The sequence below is a fragment of the Eublepharis macularius genome, chromosome 10 (assembly GCF_028583425.1).
Source record: "Eublepharis macularius isolate TG4126 chromosome 10, MPM_Emac_v1.0, whole genome shotgun sequence".
Classification (NCBI taxonomy): Eukaryota; Metazoa; Chordata; class Lepidosauria; order Squamata; family Eublepharidae; genus Eublepharis; species Eublepharis macularius.
The window spans coordinates 76791453-76808842 of record NC_072799.1 but is presented as its reverse complement, the minus strand read 5'-3'; the positions used below and the strand labels follow the sequence as shown (position 1 = coordinate 76808842).

Genomic DNA, 17390 nt, shown 5'->3' with positions numbered 1-17390 from the left:
TCCCCACGTCGGCAAGGCGGCTGGCCAACAAATCATAGTCAACCGTGTCAAACGCTGCTGTGAGATCAAGTAACACAAGCAGCGCTGACCCGCCTCGGTCCAGATGCCTGCGAAGGTCGTCTGTGAGGGCAACCAAGGCTGTCTCCGTCCCATGGCCAGGACGGAAGCCAGACTGGAATGGGTCCAGGACTAGAGCATCATTCAGGAATTCCTGCAGTTGTACCGCCACCGCCCGCTCAATCACCTTGCCCAGGAACGGGAGGTTCGACACTGGGCGGTAACTGGACGGGTCAGTGGGGTCCAAAGATGGTTTTTTCAGGAGGGGCCGCACTACCGCCTCCTTTAACACTCCTGGAAAAACCCCAGAGCTCAGGGAGATGTTAACAATGGCCTCCAGATGGTCCCGTAGCCCCTCCAAGCTGGCCTTCACCAGCCAGGATGGGCAGGGGTCCAGAGGACAGGTGGTTGGCCTCATCCCCTGCAGGATCCTGTCCACATCGTCCTGAGAGAGCAGGCTGAAATGGTCTAATACGGACCCAGAAGACGGCCAAGGGGTCTCCAGTTCCCTTACTGTATCAACAGTGGGTGGCAGGCCACGGCGAAGGGACAAGATTTTACCCGCAAAATAGCTCGCAAAAGCCTCGCAGCCAATAGTTGAATTAAGAATTTGGTGGTCTCCCTGAGAGAGGGAGACCAAGGACCGAACTGTTTGAAATAATTGAGCCGGGCGTGAGCTAGCGGATGCAATGGAAGCAGCAAAGAAATCCCTCTTTGCTGCTTTCACTGCCACCTCATAGGCTTTCATAAACGTCCTATAAGATGTTCTTGCCTCTTCGTCGCGCCCCCGCCTCCACACTCGCTCTAGTCGTCTCAGAGACCGCTTCATCTGGCGAAGCTCCTCGGTAAACCAAGGAGCTACCCGTTTGCGGGCTCGGAGAGGACGGCAGGGGGCAATAGCGTCGATGGCTTCGGAAAGACGGCCATGCCAATCATCCACCAGCTCATCTAACGTACTGCCAGGGGGCATCGGATCCCGCAGAGCCGCCTGGAAACCAATTGGATCCATAAGCCTCCGCGGGTGAGCGTAAATCCGCTCACCGCCCACCCGGGAAAGGAGCGGCATGCGGCAGCGGCATTGGGCAGCGGCATTGGGCAGCGGCATGCGGCAGCGGCATTGGGCCCAAAATGGCAAAAAGGGGCTGAAAATGGCTGAAAAGGGCCCCCAAATGGTCAGGATTGGGCTGCCGCTGAGCAGGAGAGTGATCCACCACCCGTCTGAGGCCTGATCTGGGCCGTTTTGTCCCCAATCCAGGACAAAACAGGCCCAAAATGGCCGAGAGTCAGGTGGGTGGGGCCACCTGACATGTGACCTCTTTGGGGAACTGCCAGAACTGTGTTCCTGCACATTCCCCCTTGAAATGAGCCCTGATCTTTCCCCTTTGGAGAGGGGGGAGGGGAGCCCCAGCAACCCAACTTTTTGTAAACTGCACTTTTACCTTTAAACCTTTAACTGCCTCTTTTGCAAGTAATTATCTAGTATTCTCACAGGGGTATATAAGGAGGAACTATTCTAGTTTCAAAGAGTTTTGAAAATAGAAAAGAAATATTGATAAATATTTCTGAGCAGAAAGAATATAAAGCAACTCTTTTATCTTCCAGGTCGCCATTGTGAGACCCATCAAATGACTGGCAACTATATGTGGGATCCGACTACCAATACGTCTTTTGATATTGGCGTGAATCAAGAGAGCCTGTTGCCTCTTTGGTGGAATGGATCAGAGCCACTGTGGGTTACTATGATGAAAGCAAAAAGGAAAGTTTTCATGTACTATTGGCCTGGTTAGTATTTTATTTATTCATTTAAAATAATAATAACAATAACATTCAATTTCTATACCATCCTTCAGGACAACTGAAGGACAGTATAGAATGCAGACAGCCTGGTGCCTATCAATCAGTTTCCTAGGCAAGGGGGGGGGTCTCTCTGCAAACCTCCTGCTGACCCAGAAGTGACATTTTGACGAACCAAATGAACCAGAACCAAACGAACCAGTTCATGAACCGAGGCAAGTTTGTGAAACTTCGTGATTCGCGAAATGTGACAAACCACGAACCGCATGGTTTGAAATTTTCCCAGTTTGTGCCCATCTCTAGTCTAGACGCATGCTTACAATCTAATGTACCTTTTTGTTGTTTTCCGTTGAGAAGTAGGTAAACCTTTGGATCTTGATCTTAAACAATTACACTACTATCTATTCCAACAAAGCAACAGCAACATGAACTTTTGTTAAAATCTTCTTGAAAATCCGTATGTTACTAAAGGGATCTCAAAATATATGACAAGAACAGATACCAGATACCAGATTGGGTCACACATGTTCTAGCCATGCAAAAGAATTGATTTTGAACTGCTATTGAGTTCTAGGTTGAAAATTTCTCTCCCTCTTTTAAACTTAGTGATATGTTACGTCTTCCAATGACGATGTATGGCTCAGTTTTTCAAAAGAGTATCATGTTTGCTTTAGATTAAGTAAATGGCTACATCTTTAAAAGTAGTGAGAAATTTAAAAAATGTATGTTCAAATTTCACTTTCCCCCCTACTCAAGACATTTCCCAGATCTCCTAAGCAGGACTGAACAGCTTTCAAAGATTTGTTATGACATTCAGCAGCTAAATGTTTAAATATGCAATTTGAAGAAGCCAGAAGTTCAAGTCTCAGTGTCAAACATATAATCTGGAAAATCATACATTTCACTGAAAGAAAGGGGAAGAGAAAATGGAATACTCGTTTCTGCAGATCAACATGCTTAACACTATGACCAGAAAGCTGGTATAATACAAAATGGCACAATCTGAATATTCAAATAATGTGAATATTAAATTTTCCTTACTGGCAGCAAATTGACCATTTAGGCAGCAAATAAAAAAGTACTGGAAATACTGTTTCAGAAGTCATGGTGGCCAAGTTTTCCAGTTTTTTGCTTCAGAATCTTTTTGACCTTAGATGTCAGTGAGACGAAACAGAGCTTGTATACCATAGGGAATAAATAACATACCCAGCATATCACTTAAAATTCTCTTTAAAATTATTGCCTAGAAAAACAGTGGAAAAGAGCAAGAGTCCAGTAGCACCTATAAGACTAACAAAATTAGTGGTAGGGTATGAGCTTTTGTGAGCCACAGCTCACTTCTTCAGATATCCGAAAGCTCATACCCTACCACTAATTTTGTTAGTCTTATAGACGCTACTGGACTCTTGCACTTTTTCACTGCTACAGACAGACTAACATAGTGGCCCATCTTGATCTAGAAAAACAGTTTGCTTCTTCACGGGGCTATTCCTTATTTTTAATGGCTTGTTGTTTTATATATTTTGAAGCAGTGGACCAACAAGAACTTCCCTCTCCATCAATATTTTCTCTTTTCATTCCATAAAAACTCCCATAGCCTCTCTCCTTTCCCTCCGTCCATCTTTTCGTCCCACCCACCAGCCAAACTACCTTTATATCCCACCTAGGGTTGCCAGGTCCAGATTGGGAAATTCCTGGAGATTTGGGGATAGAGCCTGGAGAAGGCAGGGTTTGGGGAGGGGAGGGGCCTCAGAATGGTATAATGCCATAGAGCCCACCCTCCAAAGCAGTTGTTTTCTCCAGGGGAACTGATCTCTGTCATCTGGAGATCAGTTGAAATTTTGAGAGATCTCTAGCCACTACCTGGAGGCTGGCAACCCTAATGCCAACACATCCCCAAGTCTCAAATGCAAAGCAGAGTGCCCACATTTAGGCCCTTTAAACAGACAATATGCTGGTAGTTCTGTGCATAGAACTCCCAGTATTTTTAATGGTGTGCAGGGGCCTGATTCAGTGATTAACTCACTAAGAGCTAGAAGAGATAAGAGCTCTGCAAGTCAGGGAAGCTCCCATGAAAACTCCATAAGCTCAACTTATCTCTATGGGCCCTGTTGTGTTATACCACATCATAATAAGGCTAGCTCCAAATTGAGACAGACATTGGAGAAGAGACAAGAGCTAGTTTTGACTGACTTATGATGTTGGAATCATGGGGAAGAAAAGGTTGTTCCCCTTTGGCTAGGAGGATCCCCCCTAGAGCTGCCAAACGGGCCCGATCTGCGCCAAAACGGACCCGATCCGTGCCAAAATGGGCGCGGATTGGGCCTGTTGTGGGCCCCTGCAGAGCGCAGGAACGCTCCTGCGCTCCGCAGGGGCCCACAACAGGCCCGATCCGTGCCCAAACGGGCTGCGTGGTGATGTCACTAAGTGACATCATCGCACTTGCAGGAGCGCGCACGCGTGCACCCCCCCCCCCTCAGGTAAGAGCCAGGCCCCAATCTCCCGCTGGGAGATCAAGGGGGCCTGGCAACCCTAGTCCCCCCCTCAAAACAAGCTAAAATAGAAGATTTCTGTACTACAATTCCACATCACAACAGGTTTGAGCCTTTGGAAATTAATGAGGAAGAATCTGCTAATACAGAGCTAGCAACCAGCATAAGGGCCCAAGCCACACGTTATAAACAATCCCTTAGACATAAGCAAAATTCAAAGGGCAGGGATGCAACAAAGATTCTAGCACAGCAAACATTTCTGATTGCGGAATCCCTCAGGAAAATATTTGTACAACAGGAGAGGGTGATAACTATTCAATGAACAGGCTGACACTCTTACTTCAATTAATTCACATTGCAGTACAGACAATAACAAGACCCCCCCCCCCCCCTGAGCTAAGGAGAAAAGCTCTCAATAGTGGACACTTAGAGCTTAACAAGAAAGAAGTCTCTTCCTTAATTTACAATCCAAATTCAGTATTCATAAATGTTATTTCGGGGGGTGGGGGTGGAGATCCATAGACTGGAGCCAGAAAAGGAGAGCAATAAGCCACTTGCTTGATGTTACTGGATTCTCCCCAGAGAATGTAGACCTTGTATTGTCGAAGGCTTTCACGGCTGGAGAACGATGGTTGTCGTGGGTTTTCCGGGCTGTATTGCCATGGTCTTGGCATTGTAGTTCCTGACGTTTCACCAGCAGCTGTGGCTGGCATCTTCAGAGGTGTAGCACCAAAAGACAGAGATCTCTCAGTGTCACAGTGTGGAAAAGACCTGCCAACATCTTTTCCACACTGTGACACTGAGAGATCTCTGTCTTTTGGTGCTACACCTCTGAAGATGCCAGCCACAGCTGCTGGCAAAACGTCAGGAACTACAATGCCAAGACCACAGCTATACAGCCCGGAAAACCCACAACAACCAATGTTGACCTTGCTAGGATGGAATGGCTGGGGAACTTCATGAGGAGGAGACTGAGCCCTACGAGGAAAGGCTGAGGGCCTTGGGGATGTTAAGTTTCTAGAAGAATACCATCCTATTTATTTGCCCAAAGTACTAGACTACTTACACTGGGCATCAAGCTACAAAGACATTTAAAAAATTCCATAAGACAAGATTAGGACCACAATGCAAAGTAAGGCAGAATTTTAGACAGAATTTTATGTCACAATATCTCTGTTATCTACTATACGGAGAAGTCTGCCTCTTGCTCCCTCATCCCCCCTTGTACATTCCAGTCTTGGGATTATTCAAGGTAATACCTATCACAGGCTGAAGATTTCAGAGCTCCTAGGCTACTCAAAACCAGGGCTTTTTTTTAGGGGGAACGTGGGGGAATGGAGTTCCGGAACCTCTTGAAAATGGTCACATGGCTGGTGGCCCCGCCCCCTGATCTCCAGACAGAGGGGAGTTTAGATTGCCCTGCGCGAAGGGCAATCTCAACTCTCTCTGTCTGGAGATCAGGGGGCGGGGCCACCAGCCATGTGACCATTTTCTCTGAGGGCAACCCACTGACTTCCATCACCTCTTTTCCCAGAAAAAAAGCCCTGCTCAAAACTAAATGGATTTTTTTGTGTATTAATATTTAATATGTTCAGAGCTAACGTTGCCCTTTAGCCACAAATGTCTAGGACTCCAAACGCTCTCTTTTGCTGCAAAAGGCTTAAGGTGACAGAACGATAATCCGATGGTCTAAAATGCTTTAATAAGATCCTGTGGGAAACAGATTCAACAGTTCAATATACCATTTCCATGAAGCAAAATCCTTTGTAAGAAAGGAACTGCAATGCAAGGTGTTCTGCCTCTATGGCACTGTTCTACTTGTGCTTTTCTCTGGCCACTCTGGAGGCTTTCCTCGGCTGATCGCACTTCCGTATGTGTAAGGATCCCTGAGCAGATGCAACTGTGAGCAACAGAAGAAGCAAGCAGCACAGCAGAGGAAAACCTACACAGCAGGTGGAGAGAATAATAACAACAACAACATTCGATTTGTATACCGCCCTTCAGGACAACTTAATGCCCACTCAGAGCAGTTTACAAAGTATATTATTATTATCTTTACAACAATCACCCTGTGAGGTGGGTGGGGCTGAGAGAGCTCTGAGAGAGCTGTGACTGACCCAAAGTCACCCAGTTTGCTTCAAGTGGAGGACTGGGGAATCAAACCTGGTTCTCCAGATTAGAGTCCTACCGCTTTTAACCACTACACCAAACTGGCGAGGGGAAGGGTCACAGGATCCAAGCCATAACATTTGGTAAAAGTCTGTTTCTAGATTGTTAGTGGTGTAGGAAAAAAGTGGCGTAAACATATTTTAAATAAATATTACACTTAATTTCATGGAAGAGGAGACAGTGTGACTCCTTGGGTCCCAACAGTGCCAACTTTGTGGTCACCTGCTGACTAAAAAACCCCCAAAACTTCTGTCTATTTTCTCCCAGAAATAAATAAATAAATAACAGGAATGTAATCGAAAGGCTTTAAAACCTCTAAATCCCATCTTTAAATGGTGAAACGAGTGTTTTTCTTCTTGATGGCCAATTTCTCAGAAAAGCCTGGAATTCAAGACTTAAGATCAAATTTTTAAATGAAAGTTTTGACATTTACTTGGGTGGGTAGGTGCGTATTCATATGGTATCGTTTGCTGTTAAGTTTCACAATAAATTATTTGTGCTGATAAATTCCGTTTTCAACGTTCCAGTAGATTTCAGCTCTAACAATGATTTGACATGAATTCTATACCCAAAGAGAATGTTTCAGTCTAAAAGAAGGCAAACCCTCCAAAATCTGTATCTATCCTAAGTCTCCATGGCCGTTTTCACACTACTAACCTGCTTCCATAACGTTGCGAAACGTTGCGCAAAAAACGCGGCAGATAGCGTCTTCTCGCGAGAGTTTTGCGCGATGTCGTGCAAAACTCTCACAAGAAGACGCTATCTTCCGCGTTTTTTGCGCAACGTTTCTAAACGTTACGGAAGCAGGTTAGTAGTGTGAAAACGGCCCATGATTAATTTCAGTCATTTAAAGTTTTAGAATCAGCCGTAACTATCAACATTTCTCTCTTCAGGATGTGAAGTTGAAATCCTTGGTATCAGACCTACCTACTGCCTTCCATACTACAGTGTTCCAACAGATGCGAATTTCTCCAGTGCTGTGATTAATGCTATTGACTCTTTGAGGTAAAATCATCAAAATATATTCCTTTCTTTGATACGCTGTGGTCCCAGTGTATGACTGGAAGGCACTTGCATCCATTTAGGCAATGGTGAGGCGGGTGCTCTTGGCAATGCACATACAACACACCATGTTTGGATGAAAACAGGCCACAATTTTATCGACTACTGCCATTAGAGCATTGGCAAGGTATAGGGCAACAGATCCACAGCACTGAATGGCTCCTTGCTGCTTAATGGACACTTCTCCAGCATGCCTACTGGGTACCGTGGAATGGCAGGGGGTGTGCTCTCAGAGTGGCAGGCTGCTTTCCAAGCCTGGCAGCAGCACTGCACAGACGCAGGAGGCCAGGAGGCCGGGCTGGGCAACCGAAGGATGAGGGAGAGAGGCTGGGCCCAGGACATGGGTCTGGTGTTTGGGGGACTGTTTTACAGACAGTCCCCCCAAAATATCATCCTCTCTGGGCCAAAACCAGATACCTGGCAACCCTAGATGGGGCTCGGAATACCATCCATCTACTTAGAGCGGGACCACAAGTGATGCCTGACACAGGTTGGACACTTGCCAGCTTCCCTCAAGTTTTGATGGGAAATGTAGGCAGCTTGGCGGAATGTTGGACAAGTGACAGTTGAAAAGTCCATTGGACAGCAGTCAGAGAGGCAAGCTGCAAGACCAGGATGCCTACATTTCCCATCAAAACTTGAGGGAAGCTGACTAGTGTCCAACCTGTGTCAGGCGTCACTTGTGGTCCCGCTCTTAGACTGGTGTACAAACAGCAGGTCTCCCCAGAGGGGTTTGATCTGGCCAGTTACACATGCACAGATTGGAGTACTGTAATGCGCTATATGTGGGCCTGCTTTTGAAAAGTTGGGGGATTCTCCACTCTCAGCCTCTGCCCCCTGCCCCTGCCCAGCAAGGGGGAAAGGCTTGGAGAATGGGCTCAGGAAGCAAAAAAAACCCTCCTGGGCCAGTGCACAACGGGGGGCACTTCCGCCGGGCACAACTATGTCATTTCCTTAAGTGACTTCATTGTGCTGGCAGAGGGCATGCTCCTTTACTTCACAGGGGCCCAAAGGGGACTCTGAAGCACAGGGCGCCATGATGTCATTTCTCCGAGTGATGTCATCCTGCTCTGCTGGGGGCGAGTGGGCCTTCTGCACTACAGGCAAGTGTCCAAATTCCTCCCCCCCCCCTCTTCTGCTAGGAGGGAAAGAGGACCTGACAAACCTAATATAAATGTTTTCATAAATAGTAATAAAATAATAAATTAATGAAGTAAATAAATACATAATGCCAATATCAATCCAGCTCCAGAAAAACTTGAAAAGCGGGGATCATGCAATGTGGTCTATAACTTGGCTCCTACCAACTTTTCCATAGGTGAAAAAGGGAGAACGTCCTCCAAACGGTGAATGAGGGCCAAGCTACAAGTGATGAATGACACTTGAACGGCAAGTGTATTTCTCCCTGTTCACTTGCCCTCCACTCAATCCACTTGCTGTTCAAGTGTCATTCGTCACTTGTAGCTTGGCCCTATGATGCCTAGGGCTTCTTAAGGGTATGGCTACACCTGAATTGGGTCTGGCCAGTCATCTATCATACTATACCTCCTCCTTTTGCAAAATTGGTAGCTAATAGTATGAAAAAAACCCCTCAGTTTGAGGCTGTTTTCACGTCTTACTGGCTCTGGTACGTAGTGCAAAGCTCCTGCAAGGACAGCGTCTTCCTGGTGAGATTTCCCGGTTCTCGCACGAAATCGCACCAGGAAGACACTGTCCTTGCGGGAGCTTTGCGCAACATACCAGAGCCGGTAAGATGTGTGAAAACGGCCTGAATGTCAGACCTGAAAAACATGCCAAAAGAGTAGCATGCTTGTTTGTTGTCCCAAAAATTCTGTTTCTACTTCAGAAGAGGCACAGCAGATATGGCAGCCGTGTATTATGAAAGGATCGATGTGGAAGGCCACCATCACGGGCCTTTGTCTGTTCAGAGGAAGAATGCCTTAAAAGCAGTGGACGACGTTCTGCTCAACATGACAAAGTTAATCAAGGTTAGTAGTATTCAGAAACCGTACTAGCCTCCTGCCACATGATAGACTTCTGCTGAAGACACTTGACGTAGGTGCCTCTCAATTGGTTTAATCCAGGTTTGTTCCCTGATCCCTTCAGTTATCTTGGGAAGCAGCTTGAGAGAGACATCTGACTGACATCTTGGAAATGCCCCATATAAGACAGCTAAATATACCAGAGACAGGGCATTCTCTGTTGAGGCACCTCATTTACAGAATTCCCTTCCCACACACATTTGCTCGGCGCCGGCTCTTTTGAGTTGTAGATGTCAGGTGAAAACCTTTTTATTTGACAAGGCCTTTGCTGGCACATACACTTTTTAAAATGATGCCTTCTGTTTGATTTTGCAGTGTTGTGCTGCTGGAGTTTACTGTTCTGTAAATGCTTATTTTTAGTTATCTTGCTTTCTTTTTCTTTTATAAATATTTTTGACTTATTCTTTTTATACCTTGCAAGTCATCTCAAAAACCTTCCCTATTAGTAGATAGTATGGGTTTTCATAATAATCACATCAAATGTTTCTCAAAGGATGATAAAAATCATTTAAAACTGGAACTCCTTTGCGCATGCGCTGTTCAGTTTTGTAACTTGCTAGTGCGTAACACTTTGTTGCAATTAAATAAACTGTAATGTCAAGAACAATTAGTAGCATGCCTGTACAAATAAGATTTGGACCAAGCGCTCATGGCACTTTGGGGCTAGCTCGTCTGTATCACTGCAGTGACTTGTACTTAATAGCAACAAGCACTGAGTTTAGTAAACAAGGAAGTTTCATCTAAGAAGGGGTAGGAAATAATAACTGGGTTCTAAGAGTGAGTCTTTAACTAGGCCTTTTTTGTCTATCAGTTAAGTAGAGTTTACTTAGGTACTTCTACCTGGGCTGTCCTGACCTATTCAATATTAAACAAAGTCTCTACCTTGAGCTTAAACCTGACCTGAGAACACCAGTTTCTTTGCCCCAACTGTGACAGTCCTCATGGGTACCATTCCAGCTCTCACAGGCCTAGGGTTGCCACTCCCTTTACTTTCAAACTGAGTGGCGGAGGGGGGGGCAACTGGGGGGGGTCTGATTCTTCTTTGCGCTCCCACTCCAGGAGCCTTGCACTGAGGTCTCTATGCTATGATTTGGGCCAATTCGGTTCCACTGAGCCACCATCACTTCTGTTTTAAACTGGAAATGACATCAGCAGAAGGCCCCCAGAACTCAGGTGTGCCATTTTATTGCATGCTCTGGGGGCTCCAGCCAGCCTTCCTAGAATTCTCCCCTGCTGGCCAGGTGAGTGGGGCGACAGCAGGTGGGGGCAGGGAATCTCACACCCCGAGTGGAGGAAGCTGGCAATCCTACACAGGGTGTTTTTTTGGGTTGCAGACCCCTCCTTCCACTTTCTCTCCCTTATTCTCTCCTTTTCTTCCACTCCTTAGGAAAAAGGCAACTGTATTCTTACATTAGGGTCAGGGGCTGTTGGGAGATGTGATCCCTCAGAATTTCTGACAGTGTTATATAGTAAGCGCTGCTGGAGATTCCATCAATGAAAGGCTGGACAAGTCAAGAGACTATTAGCACCTTCTTCACAGTCCTCCTCTTAATCTGTTCATCTGAAACCAGTCTGCATAGATTACTGGATTGCTGGTCCACTATACAATGCAGATAGTACAGGTTGCCATGGAATAACACTCAAAATGGCCTCTGTGTGGGAAATGTTTAAGTATTCTCCATATAGATGGGGAGCATCACTGTGAATCTCTGTGCCCCTTCCAGACACTGCCAATAGGAATACAGAGGAGATGTATAAAAACTCAAGACAAGATGACAGTATCCTAGGGATGCCACTCGCCTGGGGTTAGTGAGCCATCTCCTGTCCCACCCAGGCTTCAAGCTCCACTGGGGCTTTTTGCTCCAGAGAGAACAAAATGGAGGGAGTGGGAAGAAATGCCATGTAACATTGTGACATCACTTCCAGCTCTATCTGGAAGTGACATCACGACATGCTAGGAATTCTCCAAATCGCTATGATTTTACTATAGAGATCAAGAAATTCCTAGAATGTCATATCACTTCCAGATACTCAAACAGAAGTGATGTCACAACATCATGTTCCTGTTCAAAAATACTCCCACTGGGTGCCAGCACTCTGCTGGCAACCCTACAGTACCCCATTGTAATGCATAATTCAGGGCTTTTTTCTGGGAAAAGAGGTGGTGGAACTCTCCAGAGGGAAATGAGGAAGAAACACACTGAAGAAAAGTGTTGCTGCTTTCAAATGCCCCACTACTTTTTTCAGCTTGGGGGGGAGGAGGACGGTCTCTCCTCCCTCTCCCCTCAGTTGAAAAAGCTGCCAGCATTTTAAAACAGCTTTTTTCAGCTGATGGGAGGGGAATCCCCCTCCTGTCAGCTGAAAAAAAACTGCCGGCTTTGAAAACAGCAAGTACTGTTGCTACTTTCAAACGCCCCGCTGCTTTATTCAGTTGAGGGGAGGGGGGAGGGGGTCCCCTCTCCCCTCAGCTGAAAAAGCAAGTGGGCATTTAAAAGATGGTGGATCCTCCTCCCATCAGCTGAAAAGCAGTGTGTTTTGAAAGCAACATTTTTCTTGCCTTACAAGTGGCAAGCTGGATACCTTGGGCTGCGCACAGGAGGAAACAGGATCAGGGGGTGGGGCCACTGGACATGTGATTACTTTCAAGACCCCTGTATATTCAATCCAGGGTTGCCAGTTCTGGGTTAGGAAATACTTTGGAAATTTTGGGGGAGCCTCAGTTGAGTGGGGTTTGGGGAGGGACTGAAGTTCAGCAGGTTATAATGCCATAGAGTCTACCCTCTAAAGCAGCAATTTTCTCCAGGGGAACTGATTACTGTGGTCTGGAGATCTGTTGCAATACTGGGAGATATTCAGTCCCCACCTGTAGGTTGACAATCCGAGTTCAATCTCATTTATTTCAGCTTGAATGTGACCTTATCTGATTCAGGGCCTGAATATTCATGTAAAAAATCAACCAGCTGCACTGTGCACTTTTGAGACTGTAATCCATGGTATTTCCTGCCTCTGACAGAACAAGGGCCTGCAGAATGACCTGAATGTCATCCTTTTCTCGGATCATGGGATGACTGACATTTACTGGATGGATAAAGTAATCGAGCTGAGAAACTGCATCAACATGAGTGATGTTATACAAGTAAAGGACCGAGGCCCTGTTGTAAGCCTGTGGCCAGCCAAAGGGAAGGAGGTTCAGGCAAGAAAAAACACCTTTTCCCTTTCATAACCCCCTTTTTGCCAATCATTTTTTTCTTCATTGTAATAGTCTATATCTAAATATGCTACTTAGGGTGGAGGGTGGGGACTGGCCCTGTTCTTCTGACACTGCAATAATTGAATTGGAGCAGCTGTAACATTTACTAGTGACTGACAATACACCTTTCTGGTTCCAAGGCCATCCTACCATAGCAGAGTCTACAGAGGTTGGCTTTTAATGACCATTTGGATGTGTTACAATACAAACGTTGCAGTTCTGCCATCCTAAGCAGTGTTACGCCCTTCTAAGTCCATGGTGTAGAGGTTAAGAGTGGCAGGACTCTAATCTGGAGTACTGGGTTTGATTCCCCACTCCTCCACTTGAAGCCAGCTGAGTGACCCTGGGTCAGTTACAGCTTTTTGGAGCTCTCTCAGCCCCACCCACATCATAGGGTAAGGATAATAACAACACAATTTAAGTTGTCCTGAAGGACAGTATATAAATCGAATGTTGTTGTTGTGGTGATGATGATGATGATGATGATGATGAAGTCCTTGGACTTCAAAAGTGCAACTCTACATAAGACTCCACGGTTGACCTATCTTCTGACAGGAGGGGATAACTAGGAGCGCACGATGCTTCAATATCTGCGCTGGCTGCATATTATATTCCAGATAACAGTTCGTGCTATTGCTTTGCTTAATTGAAATATTCATATATTGTGTATAATTTTTCAGAAGCAGCTTGCTGCAGAAATTTATTTATTATATTAGATTTTTAGACCACCCTCCCCGCCGAGCAGGCTCAGGGCGGAGCACAACATTTTAATTTACATAAAAACGCAAAAGCAGATAAAACATTACAATAAAATTTAAAACACTACATACAATAAAAACTTCTCCTCAGATGGCGATGGAAGAGTTACTTCATTTCAGACATGGCCTATATATCCATATCTATAGATATATATAGGGTGGTGGACAGATCTTTTCAAGTCAAGACGAAGACAAAGTTTAGACTTATAAAGGACTTGACTGCCTGGGCCCAAAATAAGAGACTGTTATGTCTCTTGTGTTCCATCATGGCCACTGAATCATTCATCAGCATCCTCTTTGTATGCTATTTGTATGTACATTTTTATCCTATCAGTGGGAGGGTCTGTGGCTCAGTGGCAGTTTCTGCTTTGAATGCAGAAGGTCCTAGGTTGACCTTGGGCTGGCAACCCTACATAAGCCCCTCCTTCTGTGAAAACAACCCTCCTTCGTTGCTTCCACATGAGGGCAATTCCATCTTACTGCTGCCGTGAATACAAAGACATTTGCAGTAGCAGTGGTTTTCCACATGGGGGAGTTCCCTACGCTTTCCTCTCCCACCTGCCAATTGAGTTTTTTACCATGTTTTAAAAAATTTATCAGTAGTAGGTATGTCACTGTAATGCAGGGCTTTTTTCGGAGAAAAGAGGTGGTGGAACTCAGGGCCAAGCTACACATGACGAATGACACTTGAACGGCAAGTGTATTTCTCCCTGTTCACTTGCCCTCCACTCAATCCACTTGCCGTTCAAGTGTCATTCGTCATGTGTAGCTTGGCCCTCAGTGATGGAACTCAGGACTGCACAGTGATGTCACTTTGGGTCAGCTGGAACAAGGGGGGAGTTTTTAAAAGTTTAAATTGCCCTTGGCAAAAATGGTCACATGGCTGGTGGCCCCGCCCCCTGATCTCCAGACAGAGGGGAGTTTAGATTGCCCTCCGCGCCAGTGGCAATGGATGTGACAATGTTTATACTTTCCCTACACGTTCAGTATGATCTTTCAGGGAAAAATCTTACCGGAGCAGGTTGGGGGAACCCACCGTGGAATAGGTAAAAACCTGGAAGATTGGCAGAAACCAAAATAAAATCCCCTGTGATTTAGGGGAGGGGGACATGTAGCAAAAACTCTATGTGTAAGCAACCTCTATAAGAAAATTACTGAAGAGTTTCCCCATAGGAGTTAAATCCACATTAAGAGTAATGAATAAAAATGGCAACCTTTCTTCCAGTAACAGTTTGCATTCAATGTGATAGTGTATACTGCCATATAGTAATTTTGTGTCCAAATGCCATTACTTTTATTTCTTTGCAGGTGTATAACAAGCTGAAACATGTGCCACACATGGCAGTTTACAGGAAAGAAGATATTCCTCACAGGTTCTACTATAGAAAGGGGAAATTCGTCTCACCTTTGACTCTTGTGGCTGAGGAAGGGTGGTTCATAGTAGAGGTAAGTCATCTATATGAGCTTGTGTGACCCATCAAATAGAACAAAGCTTGTATTGTGGCTTCGCACTTCTGGTTTTGCACTGGTGGTTTGGCAGCAAAAACGAACCAAAAACCCAAGAATTTTATTGTGCCCCTGGAGGACGTCAATCATGGCCGATGAGCTGTTTGGGAACCATTCCTGGACTTATCTACATTAGTTTTAAAGATGTCCTAGCTGGTATTCATCACTTTCAATGGCAGGTGCACCACTGTAAGGATGTGTATAACAGAACAGAACAGAACAGAACAGAACAGAACATAAACGTACTGACATGGGCCGTTTTCACACTACTAACCTGCTTCCATAACATTGTGCAACATTGCGCAAAAAACGCGGACGATAGTGTCTTCTCACAAGAGTTTTGTGCAACATTGCGTAAAACTCTCGCAAGAAGACGCTATCTTCCACGTTTTTTGCACAACGTTGCAGAAGTAGTGTGAAAACGGCCGTGACTGCAGCCCCTCTTTATTAAGTGTTGAAAATTTGAGATCCGAGATATTTGCAAGGAAGCATTTCATAGCTAGTTGATCTCCAGTGCCATCTTGAACAGAACTACACTTTCTAAATCCATTCATGTTAAGCAGTTTAGAAGGTCGTAACTCTGCTTAGGATGGCACTTGTAAATACAATGATTGGACAACCAGCCTATGTAATGTATATGTAAAGTATAATGATGAAGTGCAATACTGATAGCATGTGAGTAGAATTACTACAACGGGTGTGGTGTATGTATCACCAATTACATGCACTTTTGGTATGGTAATCAAATGTCCAAAGTTGCCTTCAGTGTGAATTTGCGGTGCCATCCTAAGCAGAGATACACCCTTCTAAAAAGCATGGTCTTCAATGGACTTAGAAGGGTATAACTCTGTTTAGGATTGCACTGTGGTTAAGCTAGGAGCAGCTGGACCAAAAAAATACTAAAATAATACTAATATAATACTAAATAATACTAAAATAATCAAATTATTTTAACAACTGTTGCTGCAGCTGCTATCCCACATAAACAGATCAACTTTAAGGCTGTTACAAGAAGCAGAATAACAGCCTCCTGCTCATCCAAAGCCTGTTATCAGAGCTGATACCCAAACAGTTCCTTGGGTTTCAAAAAGATGCTCGGCTAAAACAGCAGTTGACTCGGCTTGGGCTCTGCCAGCCACACGTACATGCAGCTTGCGTGGTTCTTGTGCTATTCATCATTATTTCCTTGTGCTGAGTTTGAAGAGATTCATGATTTGTGTGCTACTTTGTGTGCAGCCGGCCAGCGTCTCTGCTGATTACATATTCTAATTCTCCTTTCCTTATGAGTGATGCTGACAGATATCTAGAGGAGTTAGCCGCGTTAGTCTGTAGTGGCAAAATTGAACAGAGTCCAGTAGCACCTTTAAGACTAACCAACTTTACTGTAGCATAAGCTTTCGAGAATCACAGTTCTCTTCGTCAGATGCGTGACAGATACACAAGTAACCAATGGCAAACCAAAGAGTGATGCCTTCTCAGTTTATAGCTTCAGTGAATTTCAGCTACTCTCTCTCATACACACACACACACAGATTCTGGATTGTTTCCTCTACTCCTATTTCTGAGTAGAAACCGTGCCTAGAAACTGTCAGTACTGTAGTCCTTAAAATATTAGAATCCCTTGAGTATTCATACATTTCTTTGTATCTAATAGCCAGCAGATGTACTAGATGACAGAACAATTCTAGCTGACAAATTAAATGTTTCCTTGTCTCCCTCTATTTTTGCTGACAACACTCAAAAACAAGCAGGAAAATGGACTCCCTCTTCCTACTGCCGAGCCCCCTGCTTAGTGTAATGCCAAGAAACAGGACTGTCAGTGGCCTGTACCCCCTATTAGCCAGTGTCTACGGGCCAAGCTACACATGACGAATGACACTCGAACGGCAAGTGTATTGAGTGGAGGGCAAGTGAACAGGGAGAAATACACTTGCTGTTCAAGTGTCATTCGTCATGTGTAGCTTGGCCCTACCATGTTTGCTAGAAGCAACTCATGTCCTGCCAATTCTTACCTAATTTGCAAGCTCCCGCTAGAGCCAGCATGACGTAACTCAAGTGAGGCCCTTCAACAGTTCTAGATCTTGCTGTTGGCTCAGTTAGTGGAACGTCAAAAACAAGACATTGAACACACCCTGTTCAGGCCTACAAACAGTGCTGCCAGCTCCAAGTTGGGAAATTCTTGGAGGTTTGGGTGTGCAGAGGACCTCATCAGGGAATAATGTCACGGAGACCACCTTCCAAAGCAGCCATTTTCTCCAGA

The 17390-nt window shown here is 45.2% G+C and overlaps 1 protein-coding gene across 1 annotated transcript in view; it reads left to right on the top strand.

The window, feature by feature from the left end:
• ENPP6 (ectonucleotide pyrophosphatase/phosphodiesterase 6) overlaps window positions 1–17390 on the top strand; it is a 43232-nt gene that overhangs the window by 19144 nt on the left and 6698 nt on the right. The window contains exons 2-6 of the mRNA XM_054990130.1: window positions 1660–1839; window positions 7406–7517; window positions 9421–9562; window positions 12630–12809; window positions 14933–15070. Of these exons, the coding sequence (XP_054846105.1) occupies window positions 1660–1839; window positions 7406–7517; window positions 9421–9562; window positions 12630–12809; window positions 14933–15070 (752 nt within the window). The remainder of the gene's footprint in view (window positions 1–1659; window positions 1840–7405; window positions 7518–9420; window positions 9563–12629; window positions 12810–14932; window positions 15071–17390) is intronic.